Here is a 13,072-nt window from a genome sequence, read left to right as displayed (position 1 = left end):
AGGTTTCAGGGGAACAACTTGGTGGGGGACGGGGCCCCCGGCTCAGATAAACCTAAAAGCAGGCAGAGGCCGGCGCGTCTCGGACACTCATTGTGACGGGCTCCGTGGCACCGGGGCGGGGGGGGGGGGGGGGAGGCGTCCAGCCGAGAGCAGGAGAGCAGGAGGCCAGGCCCCGAGCGGTCGGGTCTGGGCCGGAGGCAGAGATTTGGGCACCGACACCCGGAACCTCTGGGGTGGACGCTGCATCTGAGAGGGAGCGGGAGGGGGGCGAGCGGCATTAGGGAGACGGGCCCTCGGAGGGGGGAGGGCCCGGCAGCCACGGGAAGCCGTGGAGGGGCCTTCAGGGTGAAGGCAGGAGGGTGCACAGCCCGAGGGGGGGGATGGGCTGGGTCGTGAGCCCGGAGCTGTCCCGGGAGGTCGCCGTGGCGACAGGATGCAGGGTCCAGGAGTGTCCAGAGCGGTGCGGGCCGGCAGGTGTCGGGTGCGGCACACGTGGGGAGCCGTGTCCTCGGGTCTCCGGCACGTGGACCTCCCGCCAACCCCCCCACTCCCAGACTTCTCGGCGCAGCGACCCAGCTCGGGGCCCACCATCGACTCGGCGCCCTCAGGCCGTCCCTCACCGGCTCGGGGGCCAACCCGTCTCTGCTCCCCTTTAGCGTTTGCTCCTGGCTCTGAACTTGGGCAAATGTCCGCAGCTGGAGCCCCGGCCTCTCCGCCTCTCCGCCTGGGCCCCACACGAGGGTCCCGGGCAGACGCCCTCGGACACGCGGGGGACAGAGCAGACGGCTGGTCCGTCCGGCGCGGTCTCTGCCGGGGCCCCGGACACCCCGCTCGGCCCTTCCCGGGTGGGACGGGGGTGCCCAGCGCTGGGGCCTCCGCGGCCCAGGGAGCGGCTCCCTCCTGTCTCCCTTGCTGCTCCCCCCCCCCCGCCCCCCGCCCACCTGGCGGTTTCTATCTGGGGCCGTGGCGGTTTCTAGTTGGGTTTGGCGGCGAGCACACGGGCATCGGGCGCCGCTCAGAGCTTCAGGGGACGGTCCGCGACGTGACAGACACGGGCTCTCGGGCGATTCGTGAGGGGGGCTCTCCCCACCTCCTTGCAGAGGACGGACCTGTGAGCGGCATCTGCCCGCAGCCTCGCCCGGCGGCCTGGCCGACCCGTGGCCGCGTCCCTGCCTGGACCTGCCGCGGACAGCGCTCGGGCCCTTCCTAACCCTGGACACAGCACTTACCGGGTCACACGTCAGACTGAGTCGCAATCGAGGGAGCGAGAAGTTTAATGGCGGCTTCCTGACTTACAGGCAGGGGGACCCGTGCCCTGAACTGGGGGGCCCGGCGACGGGGCTGGTGCTCAGAGCCTCTGTGTCCCCAGAACCCCCCCTGCCCGCCCCCTCGTCCTGAAGTGGGGCCGGTGAGGGGCCGGCCGCCGTCCCCGAGCACAGCCCTGCCCGCTCCTGGGCGAGGGCGCGGGGGAGAGGGAGGCAGGCCTCCTGAGGGCCTGCAGGCAGCACGTGGCAGTGACAGGCTGTCCCGTCAGACCCTCCGGGGCCGCCAGGCCTGCGGCCGAGGTGTCGGGGTTGGGGGGGAGGAAGGGGCGCGTGCTGATGCTGATGGGGTGGCCGTCCCCACGGGAGTGGCAGGGGCCTGGCTCCGCCTCCCGGAGGGCGAGGACATTCCGACTTTGGGGGCTGGAAACGTGGCCCCCGAAACACCGCTCCCTCCTCCCCACCCCCCTCAGCCCGCCGTCCCCTCCCCCGGACCCCGGAGACCTGAGCGGACGGGCTGGAGGCCGGGACCCGCCTCGCTCCCCGGATCACACCACCGGGAACGTGGCCACAGAGACCAGGGCGCCCCAGGTGCCGTCACAGGGACGGCCAGGGAGGGGCCGCAGGGCGGGGGCGGCGTGGCCCCGGCTGGTCCCCGGCGGCGGCGCCCGCCCGCCTAGCTGAGCATCTTGTGCCGGTCGAACACCGTCTTCCTCTGCTCCTGCACCTGCAGCTTCCAGCGCTGCTGCGCCCCCTCCACGCGCTCCAGCACCGTGTTGGCGCGGGCGCCCCCCAGGGAGGCCACGGCGGCGGCCACGGAGCGGGCGTCCTGCAGGGGGAGGAAGAGGAGATGAGGGGTTCCGAAGCCACCCCGAGGTCTGGGCCCCCAGGCAGGCCCACCTCCCCAAGGCCGTGGTCCCCTACAGCCTGGCCCACGGGCGCCACGCCCCTGGTGTGGAGTCTGCAGGACGACCTCTGACCTCTGTCCCCCCCGCCCCCCCATCCCCGCCCCGCGTAGCCTGGGGAAGGGGTGCTCAGGAGGAGTACCTTCTGGGCCCCCTTATTTATTTTTTTATATGTATTTTTATTGATTTCAGAGAGGGAGGGGGAGAGAGATAGAAACATCCGTGATGAGAGAGAATCATGGATCGGCTGCCTCCTGCACGCCCCCCACTGGGGATCGAGCTGCAACCCAGCATGTGCCCTTGACCGGGAATCGAACCTGGGACCCTTCGGTCTGCAGGCCGATGCTCTATCCACCGAGCCACACCGGCGAGGGCTGGGCCCCCTTATGACCTGGGCCCCCCGAGTGTGGCCCAGGAGGTCACAGGGGCAGCGTGAGGCTGTGGGTGGGAGGAGGGGCGCGGAGGCGTCCGCCCGGCTGGACCCCGTGGGAGCTGCTGGGTGGACGTGATGTCCCCCAGGGCACGGGGCAGGGATGGGACCCGGAGCTGGACCCGGCCTCCCCGTCCAGAGCCCGCCCTGGCCCCCCTCCTCGGACAGAGCACCCCCGTCCCGCCCGGATGGCCCCCGTCCCCTCTGCTCCCGGGCCGTCCTCGTCGTCCTCAGAGGCGGCATCCGCCCTAATTACCACCTCGCTGCGCCGACGCCCCTGCACTTCCTGCGGGACCGAACCTGATCTTTGGGGAATTAGAGCCGAGGGCGGCCCCCCCGCGGGGATTTCCTCCCGGCCTCCCGGCCTCTCATCTCCTGCCACCGGCTCTCCGGGGATTAGCGCGGCGCTCCCAGCCCAGAGCCGCCCCGCGAGCACAACTGCTCCCCGCGGCCGGCTGGCACGGCTTCTGTCGCCACGCAGCTGCCAGCGGGGAGCGGGGTGCCCAGGGAGCGTGGGGGGCCGGGGAGCGGGCAGCGGCAGAGGGGGCCCGGCGAGGGGGGAGGCCGGGAGGTGCTCCCCGCCCCGCAGAGCTGGCCACACATCCTGTGGGCGGTGCCCGCCGTGCCGCAGAGACGGACAGCGGCCCGGGAGGCGTGCCCAGGGCCGAGGGACAGTCCCGGGTCAGGGGCGCCCGGGGAGCCCTCAGCAATACCTGCACCCGCTCTGGCGCCCAGGCAGGGACGGGCGAGGCGCCGCCTCTGGAGGTCTCCGTGGCTGGCACACCCGCCGGCTCTGTTCCTTCCCGGCTCACTGCACGGTGGGCGCCCGCTCCACGGCGCCACGGACAGGCCTCAGCGTGGCCGTCTGGGCGAGGTGGGCGCGGAGGCCGGCCTGGGACGCTGCGGGCACCAGGACCTCGCCACCCCGGCTGTGAGGCCCCAGGGCCTCTCTCCCTCCCCAGGCCCAACCTCGTCCCTTCTGGGGGCAGCGAGGAGCTGGGGGAGCCCCGAGGGGGCTGAGGGGCGGGAGAGGCTCAGCCCTGCTGCTCCTTCTGCCCGGGAGGGGGGTGGGGGAGGGGGGAGGCAGCGCATCGGGGAGCGTGGCCACACGCCCCCTCCCCGCACGACCCCAGCGGCAGCCCTCACCCCTCTCCCTCCTCAGGGGGCTGCCAGGACGGCTCAGGGCTTACGGTCCGGCTAAAGGCATTAGGGCTCCACGTCGGTGTCCGAGACGCCCAGCCCGGCCTCGCCCTCGCGGGCTCTGCAGCGATGGCGGCCGAGGGCAGGTCCGACGCGTGCCAGCCCTCTCCCTCCGAGGCCCTGTCTCTGGCGCCTGAGCACGGGCCGCGAGCCTGAGCGGGTGGACCTCGAACCCTGGCCTCGCCTCCCCATCCTCGCGGCCTCTCGGCGACACGGCGCCTGCCCCTCTGCCCCTCTGCCCCTCCTACAACCACAACGGCGCGGGTGCGAGGACTCGTGGGAAACAGCTCGTCCTTAAGGACCAGCCAGCACCCCGGGGCTGGGTCAGAACCGCCTGGGTCAGAACCGCCGCACGGATTCCAGGCTCAGGGAGGGAAGTGGGGTCAGCACCGCGGACAGCGGCCGGCGCCGGACCCAGGCTGGGGGCCAGGCCTGTGGACGCCACCCTGCCCGTGTGCCCTCCCAGGAGACAAGGGCGGTCCCTCTGGGCGTGCGCCTTCTCCCTGGACGACGGGCCCGCGTCGGCGCTGCCCACCCCGCCCTGGGAGGAGGGGGCCCCGAGTCCTCGCCACCACAGGCCTTTAGGTCCCCATCTTCCCTCGATTCCCGCTCACCCAGCGCTGTCCCCGCCCGGGTGGGGGACGTGGGCCACGCCGTGAGCAGCACCCCCCCAGCGCCCACACCAGCCAGCTCTCCCTCTTCAAAGAGGGCCAAACCCCTACATCTGAGCAGCCCGGCCTCTGTCCCAGCAAACACGCTGGCTTCCTCCCCTCAAAGGCGTCTGAGCCGGGGATTAGGCCTAAAGCCCCGGAATCCCGGGAGGCCGCGCCCAGCGCCGAGCTGCCAGGCTTTCAAAGGGGCACGCTGGCTTTCATCTCCCTGCGCGGGGCGCGGGCGCGGCACAGAGGTCCTCGCTGCGGGAGCCGGGGTGGAGCCGGGACCCCCAAGCCTGGGGCGGGATCGGCCTCCAGAGCTGACCTCAGGGGAGGGGCTGGGGGGGCGTGGGGGCCTGGACAGCTCCCTTCTCGGGGTCACCGAGTCGCAGAGGCCGAGGGGGACCTCAAAGTCCTGACGCTCCTCCTCTCGGGGTGCAGGCTAAGACCCCCCAGCCCAGCGGCCAGCTGAGTGGCTTTGGGACCTGCTCTTCTGCCTCAACCCCACACCCCCGACACCCCCGCCCCCAGGTGCCCTGAGGGGGAGGGCTGGCAGAGGGTCCTCACCATCCAGGACCAGAGAGGACCCCTGGGCTCCCTACTCAGCCCTGCTGCCCCCCAGCAGCTGAGCAGTCACTGTCCTCAGAGCTGGCTTCCTCTGCCAGGGAGCCCTCCCAGATTAACGCACAGGAAGAGTAAGCCCCTGACTGACCCTGGTCTAGGAGAGCCGCCCACTGCCTCCTGCCTGACTGTCCGTCCCCTGAACCTGGAGTAACAAATGGGGGACAGTAACAAACGGTTTGGGGCGCTGGCAGGAGCCCAGGCCCTTCACGCTGCCCGGAAGACACCCCTCCTCCCCCCGAACCACTGCGCAAAGCTGGGCGCCCCTCAGGCCCGGTCTCAGAGACTGAACACTCGCTTTATCACCTGTCTCTCCCAGGATTCCCAGGATCCCCTGCCCTGCCTCCCGGGCACCCCGACACCGGCCACCGAGCCCCTCACAGCGGGCAATCCTCCTTCCTACTCGGCCCAAACCTGCCCCCGGTTCTGCTCCAGGAGCCAGGCTGACCCCACTTGACCCCTCCCCCCCCCTGGGCCGCCCACCCCCAGAGGCAACTGTGACTTGGGACTCCATGGGGGGAGCACCCCCCAGGGGCCGGGGCCCGGCTCAGACCCCAGGGCAGGCCTGCCCCTCCTCAGGCTCCGGGTCCAGGAGGCAGGAGCCGAGGCCGCGGGGAGCCGGGGGCCGCGCATTCCGGGGGAATCACGGGCTGTAATCAGCACGCACCTCGCAATTACCCGGGCCAGGCTGCAATTACCGCCTCGCCCTCATCGCCGAGTGTCTATTAGCGGGGCCCCCGCCCCGAGCGGCATTAATAACCAGGTAGGCACTCGGCTTCCTCCTGCACACGGACCACCCAGCGCCAGCGCCAGCGCCAGCGCCAGCACCAGCGCCGCCTCCACGGCCCGGCTCGGCTCTGCCCACCTCCATCCTGTGCGGGGAAATGGTCTGAGCCGAACCCCGAAATTCCCGCGGGCGGCTTCTCACACGGTGTTAAGAGCTCCCCGCCCCTGGCTTTGTCCTCCGAACGTCCGACCGCCCCCACCTCCGTGCATCTGATTTTGTGTGTTTTTTTTTTTCCCAAACTAAACATCTCGTTTCTTCAACTGCCCCAGGACGTGCCCGGGACCCCGGACTCCCTGGCGGGGTGCTGCCTGCTCACAGGGCACCTGACACCCCTCTGTCCACCCTGCGTCCCCTGCAGGCAGCTGGGACCCCTCCGTGTGGGGCGGATGGGAAGGGGGTGACCACGGTCAGGGGCTGAGGGGCCGAGGGGTCTGCAGTGCCCCCTGACAAAGCGGAGACTCCGCAGCGGCCCTAACCCACTAGCCTCCTCCGACATGCCCCCTTCCCCCCCTCCCCACACGCCGACTTCCCCCTGGCACTGCCCACCGCACTCCCCACGCCCCGGAACCGCCTCTCCCTCAAGGCCGTGGGGCTGGGTGCGCCCGGGAAGCCCCCCGCCCACCAGGCACCACGGCCCACCCCGACCCACAGGGAACGCCCGGCTGGCTCCCGCCGCCCCCGGGGCTGCCCCATGCCGGACATCAGGAGAGGCCCAGGCCCCTCCCCTGCCTCAGGGGCGCACAGGGCAGTCCCCACCTCCCCACCACGGCCAGAACAGGAGCCAGGCCCGGCCGCCGGCTCAGTGGGTGAGCATCGACCTGTGAACCAGGAGGTCAGGGTTCGGTTCCCAGTCAGGGCACAGGCCCGGGTTGTGGGCTCCATCCCCAGTGGGGGGCGTGCAGGAGGCAGCCGATCCATGATGCTCTCTCCTCATGGATGTTTCTCTCCCTCTCCCTCCCCCTTCCTCTCTGACATCAGTAGTCTGGGTGACGCATGGCACACGGAGCAGGAGGGGGAGCAGGGGCCTGGGGGAGGGCAGGAGACACCCCCATCCCTCCCCCCGGGTGCGCAGGTGCCCTCACCTCGCTCTCCTCCTCGTTGTGCAGCCGCTCGGTGTAGGCGTCCGGCTTGCGGATCAGCGGGTCCACCAGCATCAGGAAGGCCATGTAGAGCAGCAGGGCGCCCACCACCGACAGGTAGATGACGATGATCACCTGGGAGGCAGACGGCGCCGTGACCGGCCGGCCTCGGCCCGCGCCACCCCATCCGCCTCGGCCCGCGCCACCCCACCCGCCTCGGCGCGGGGACCTCCTGGCGCCATGTGGGCGGTGCGCCCTCCCGGCCCGAGACGCAGGGCCCCGCGGACACCCTCGGCACCATCCGTCCTCCCGCAGCCAGAGAGGCAAGAAACGGGGGGCCGTGTGGGTCAGGGCGTCCTGGGTGCCCGGCGGGCGGCAGGGAAGGGCCCGCGGGGCGCGGAGGGATCCGGCTCAGGGTGGAAAGCTGGACACTATGGGGGGGGAAGGGGGCCAGGGAGGGGCTGGGCTCCGAGGCCGAGGAGAATGGACCTGGGGGTTCCCCCCGACCCCCATCGCTAGGAGCAGGACGGCTGAGAGGGAAGCTTCAGTTCTGTGGACACAGCGCCCAGTGGGGGGGGGGGGGGGGGACGGGCACCCCGCAGGGAGCGGAGAGCCAGGGGCAGGATGGGGACCGCCCATCTCCTGCTGTCGGGAAGGCTCCCACTGAGTGGGTCCTGTTTTACAGAAAAGCCAGCGTCACCCTGGCAGGCGGGCGGGGTGGCTCAGGGGTTGAGCGTCGACCTGTGAACCAGGAGGTCCCGGTTCCATTCCAGGCCCGGGCCCAGGCCCAGGTTGCGGCTGGATCCCCGGTGGGGGGCGTGCAGGAGGCGGCCCGTCCATGATTCTCTCTCATCACTGGTGTTTCTCTCTCTCCCTCTTCCTTCCTCTCTGAAATCAATCAAGACATGTAACAGAAACGCTGGACCAGGAAACCGGTCGGCGCGGCCTGGCTCGGGCAGTCAGCACCCGGACGGGGGGACCACGGAGGCTCTGGGGCGGAGTCGGCTGGGGGAGCCGGGGTCCAGTCGAGTCCTGCTGGTGGGAGAGGAGGGACAGGCCCTGGTCCTCGCTCCCTGTCCTGAACCCACCCAGGGAAGTACCAGCGCGAGGGTCAGGGGCGCCCCGAGGGGACCGGCGTCCCCTCCATCAGCCGGCGAGCTCCGGCCTGCCTGAGCAGCACCCTGCGGGGCCGCAGCCTCAGGGGCACGGAAGGTGCCCACGGAGTGGATGGAGGAGAGAGAGGAAGACAAGAGCCGGGCCAACCAGGCGTCCCCCAGGCTCTCACCCCCAGAGTAAGGGGAGCCCCCGGACGGAGGTCACAGGACGGCCGGTTCCGGGGGGGCGGGAAGTGGGTCCCTGTGCCTGGGACAGGCCTGCCCAGGAGGAGGTCCCACAGCCGCCTGGAAGGTTCCGGAACGGAGCCCCGGCGCGCGGTCGGTCACCTTGATGGTGGTGGTGCTGCGCTCCTCGTACTGGCACTCGCACAGCAGGCAGTAGGCCTCCACGTCGTGCCCGGGCACCGGCATGGGCTCCACCACGTGCAGGCAGTTGCTGCAACAGACACGCGGCCGTGGGCGTGGGCGTGGGCGCCCCGGGACCCGGCCCGGCGCCTGGTGTGGGCTGGCGTCCGTCCGCTCGTGCCCGGTGCCCTTTGAACGGTGACCACACCAGACGAGGTCCCGGGGCCCCGCCCTCAGGGCTTCGTGAGCCAAAACCTTAGGGGGGATCCGATGGACAGCAAGGTGACTAGTCAACAAAAGTGTATTGTGGCCCCGGCCGGTGTGGCTCAGTGGATAGAGCATCGGCCTGTGGACTGAAGGGTCCCGGGTTCGATTCTGGTCAAGGGCATGGACCTTGGTTGCAGGCACATCCCCAGTGGGGGCGTGTGCAGGAGGCAGCTGATGGATGTTTCTCTCTCATCGATGTTTCTAACTCTCTCTCCCTCTCCCCTCCTTTCTGTAAAAAATATTCTTTTTTTATTTAAAAAATAAAATATAGCCCTGGCCGGCTTGGCTCGGTGGATAGAGCGTCGGCCTGCAGACTGAGGGGTCCCAGGTTCGATTCCGGCCAAGGACACATGCCCGGGTTGCAGGCTCCATCCCCAGTGGGGAGGGTGCAGGAGGCAGCTGATCGATGTTTCTCTCTCATCGATGTTTCTAACTCTCTATCCCTCTCCCTCTCTGTGAAAAATCAATAAAGTATATTAAAAAAAAAAAAAGGTGTATTGTACACTCAAAAGATGCTGAGCCCGGCCGGCAGGTTGAACGTGGACCTAGGAACCAGGAGGTCAGGGTTCGATTCCCGGTCAGGGCACAGGTCCGGGTTGCAGGCTCCATCCCCAGAAGGGGGCGTGCAGGCGGCAGCCAATCCATGATTCTCTCTCATCATGGATGTTTCTATCTCTCTCTCCCTCTCCCTTCCTCTCTGAAATAAATAAAAATGTGTATATATATTTTAAAAAAAAGTTGCAAGAGATTTTAAATGGTCTCACCACACACACACACACACACACGCACACAGACACACACGCGCGCACACACACACACACTCAGTAACTGCGTGAGGGCGGGAGGCGCTCACCAGCCCTGTACACGTATCAAATCGTCGCTGTGTGTGCATCTCGAGCTCACACCAAGCTGCACGTGACTCGCACCTCAATAAAGCCGGGTGTGTGCGTGTGCGTGTGCGTGTGCGTGTGTGTGTGTGTGTGTGTGTGTGGCAAACAACAAAACAGCAAACGCTGGGGGGCAGGAGGTGCCGGGAGCCTGCATTTCCTCAAAGCCCCCCCCTCACCCCCGACCGTCCCATCCCACAGCCCAGGAGAGGCCACACTGACCTGGACCCCGTGGGGTGTGAATCCCCCCCTGTGCTCGGCTTCCCCCGGGACTGGGCGAGGACGGGGCCCCCAGTTCCTGAGAACCCCGCAGTAGAAACGCTCCCTGCACCCACACGGACACCCTCGGCCCCCAGCCCCACCTCAGCCCACACCCAGCGTAAGTGACCCCGCGGGGGCGGCCGCCCGGCGCCCCGCCGCGCACGCAGCCTTACCAGTCCTTCTGGGACACGTTCTGCTTGTAGATGTGCCCGCTGATGTTGCGGTACGGCGGGCAGATGCACTTGCACCGGATGTCCTCGGAGCTCTGCAGGAGGGGGGCCGGCGTCAGGGGGGCCGGGGGCGCGGGGTCTCCCACGACTCCAACTCCCGGCTCCCTGCTCCCTCCAGGAGGCGGCACGGCAGGGGATGGGGGTGTTCACCCACCCCACGTACCCGGATCAGGTCACCCCCACCCCCAAGGCCAGCCAAGAATGACTTCCGCAGGGGGGCTGTCCAGGGGGCAGAGGAGTCACAGAGAGCTGCCTAGGGCTGCCCCCCGCCCCCAGGGAGGACGCTGAAGGATCGGGGAGTCGGTAACCCGCGCCCACACGTGTGTGTGCACTCTGTCCAGCCGCCCTGGGGGCTGGCCTCTTCGCCCCTTTAAGGAACGGGGTGAGGGGGACAGAGTGGGTGGCTCCCATGGGGGTACTCGAGCTGCCCCTCTGAAGCCATAAGGGACGAGGCCACAGGTATCTTCACCCCATTAGGGGTTCCCCAGAGGCAGCAGAAGCCACCCGAGGGGCCCCAAACCTGGGTCACGTTCCTGACCTAATCGCGGTCTGATCTTTCCCAGTAACGTCTTCATCAACCCATCAGGGGTTTCCTGGGCAGGTCACCTGCCACGTGGTCCCTCTCCGTCCCCCACAGAAAACCTCCCCTTTCTGTCCCCCAAAGATGTCCAGGCCCCAAATAACCCATCCCCCCCCCCTGTCAACAGCTCCCTTCCCCACCCTTCTCCCTGTAAAATCCTTCCACCCTGTACACCCCCCCCCCCCTCCTCAGAGCACCCTTCTAGCTGCTGGGTCGCTGCTGCCTGGTTTAGGAATCACGCAAAGCCAACGAGCCCTGGCCGGTGTGGCTCAGTGGATAGAGCGTCGGCCTGCGGACTGAAGGGTCCCAGGGTTCGATTCCGGTCAAGGGCATGTACCTTGGTTGCGGGCACATCCCCAGTGGGGGGCGTGCAGGAGGCAGCTGATGGATGTTTCTAACTCTCTCTCCCTCTCCCTTCCTCTCTGTAAAAAAAATCAATAAAATATATTAAAAAAAAAAAAAAAAGCCAACGAGATGGCCACACGGTTGAGTTCTGGTAACACCTCGGGCTCACCAAAGCTTCCGTGCGGATCAGAACCGCACCCTGCACAGACCTGAGGTCGGGGTCCTTTACCCTGAAAGAATGGAGGTGACCTCAGTGTTGGGGGACACCCCTATGCAGGAACTTGCACCTGGGGCCCCAGCTGGTTTGGCTCAGTGGATAGAACGTGGGCCCACTAGACTGAAGGGTCCCGGGTTCGATGCTGATCAAGAGCACAGAGGCATCGCTCCGTGGCAGGCCCCTGTGGGAGGCAACCAATCCATGTTTCGCTCTCTCTCCCTCTCCCCTCCCCTCTCTCTCTAAACAATGGGAAAATATCCTCCTGTCAGTCAGTCGAAGATTAACAACAAAAAACCTCCACCTGGGCCCTGACCGGTTTGGCTCAGTGGGTAGAGCGTCGGCCTGCGGACTGAAGGGTCCCGGGTTCGATTCCGGTCAAGGGCATGTACCTTGGTTGCGGGCACATCCCCAGTGGGGGGTGTGCAGGAGGCAGCTGATGGATGTTTCTAACTCTCTCTCCCTCTCCCTCCCTCTCTGTAAAAAAACCCAATAAAATATAAAAAAAAAAAAAACAAAAAAAACCTCCACCTGGGGAGGACCTGACACCCAGAGGGCGTTGCTACAGTTACTAGAACCACTAGGGGACCCCGGAGCAAAAGGAAGGCGTGGACAACTCAGGGGGTGCCCCCGCCCCCCAGAACCCCAGGCTGGAACCCACCCGTCCCCTCACCCCAAGGCCTGAGGTCTGGCCCCCGAGGGAACCACCCCCCCCCAAAGCAGGGCCGAGGAACCCGCACCCCGAAGGCAAGGCCGCTGCGGAGTGAGGGCGGGCGCCCCTCCACAGCCGGGGGGGGGGGGGGTCCCCAGGTGCTGCAGGCCCCGCCCTCACCTTGTTGGCCCGGGCCGGGGGCGCCAGCAGACAGCCGAGCGCGGCCACGACGCACAGGAGCTTCATGCTGGGCGGCCGGGGCCGGAGGCCGGACACCTGCGGAGGAAGGGCGGGGGTCAGCGGGGGTCAGCGGGGTCGGGGGTCAGCGGGGTCGGGGGGGGGGGGGCGCCCAGGCCGCACGCACCTGGGCCGGAATGGTGGGGGCTGGGCGCCTGGGCCCCAGGGCCTCCTCGACCCGGCGCCAAGGGCAGCGATCCCTCCCCCCACCAGTCTCGGGGAGCCCCGAAGAAAGAGGGGGCGTCCCGTGGCCCCCCCCACCCCCTCCCGGGCCCGCTGATCCCCGCCCCGCGCCCCCCCCCCCTCACCGACTCGGCCCGTTCAGGGGCCCACGAGACCTGGACGCAGAATCCGGGAGCCCTGACCGCACGGCCAGGCTGGCGCCCTTCACACCCGAGGTCTGGGGTCACGCGGGACCCCCCGAGGCCGCCGCGATCGCGCGCCCCTCCCCCCACGCCCGTCTGCTCGCGAGCGAACCCCCGCGGCGGGCGCGCGAGACCCGGCCGGCCCCGCCCCTCCCCCGGCTCCCATTGGCTGCAGCCGCAGCCCGTCAGCCCGACCCGCGCCGTCGCCCGGGCAACAGGGCCCGCCTCCGCCCGGGTGCCGGCGCTCTGCGCAAGGGACCGGGTGGCAAGTGTCAGCCCCGAGCGGACGCGAAAAGGGGCCGTCGGCTTTCCCAGACGCGTGGCGGGCGGGGTCCGAGAAGCCGCGCTTGGACCCTCGGGTCCTAAAACTCGGGGTTCAGGGAGGGGCGAAGGGGGCTCCGTCCTGCCGTTTGCAGGACAGAGCGTTTTAGACGGAACGAGCAAGCAAACCACAACGATATCCATAAAGACGGGTTCCAGGGCTTTGTCCTCGAACATCTTGAAATGCTATTTAGGGGCCCGAGGGGTGTGCGCCCATAGAGCCGAAAAGCATAAACCGTGCATTTTGGTGACTGGTGCACGTGTGCTGAGAGATGCAAAGGGCTGAAAATCGCTGCTTTCAGGGTTTTAAGCCGTT

General features: G+C 68.4%; 1 protein-coding gene across 3 annotated transcripts; it reads right to left on the bottom strand.

Annotated features, from left to right (window-relative positions):
- Nucleotides 1-1,381: 1,381 nt before the first annotated feature.
- TMEM9 (transmembrane protein 9) lies at nt 1,382-12,569 on the bottom strand. 3 transcript variants are annotated; one of them, XM_054712897.1, is made up of 6 exons: nt 12,379-12,569; nt 12,014-12,109; nt 9,986-10,077; nt 8,380-8,488; nt 6,941-7,072; nt 1,382-2,091 (listed from the first exon to the last, which is right to left on the bottom strand). In XM_054712897.1, exons 2-6 carry the CDS (start codon nt 12,077-12,079, stop codon nt 1,939-1,941), a joined length of 552 nt encoding a protein of 183 aa, XP_054568872.1. In that variant the 5' UTR covers nt 12,080-12,109; nt 12,379-12,569; the 3' UTR covers nt 1,382-1,938. The 3 variants fall into 3 exon arrangements, with proteins under 3 accessions (XP_054568872.1, XP_054568871.1, XP_054568873.1); XM_054712896.1 differs by having other exon boundaries at nt 12,409-12,569; XM_054712898.1 differs by lacking the exon at nt 12,379-12,569 and adding an exon at nt 12,198-12,300.
- Nucleotides 12,570-13,072: the final 503 nt, after the last annotated feature.

This window comes from Eptesicus fuscus, chromosome 24 (genome assembly GCF_027574615.1).
Source record: "Eptesicus fuscus isolate TK198812 chromosome 24, DD_ASM_mEF_20220401, whole genome shotgun sequence".
Taxonomy (NCBI): Eukaryota; Metazoa; Chordata; class Mammalia; order Chiroptera; family Vespertilionidae; genus Eptesicus; species Eptesicus fuscus.
Note: the sequence above shows the minus strand (reverse complement) of the source record. Positions and strands in the feature narration are given on the sequence as shown.

Excerpts from the sequence above, each read along its gene's own strand:
- TMEM9 (XM_054712897.1), bottom strand. The coding sequence starts at position 12,079 with ATGAAGCTCCTGTGCGTCGTGGCCGCGCTCGGCTGTCTGCTGGCGCCC. Across the intron at positions 8,489-9,985 it reads AACGTGTCCCAGAAGGACTG|CAACTGCCTGCACGTGGTGG; the intron begins GTAAGGCTGCGT and ends TGTCTGTTGCAG. Across the intron at positions 7,073-8,379 it reads GCAGCACCACCACCATCAAG|GTGATCATCGTCATCTACCT; the intron begins GTGACCGACCGC and ends TCTGCCTCCCAG.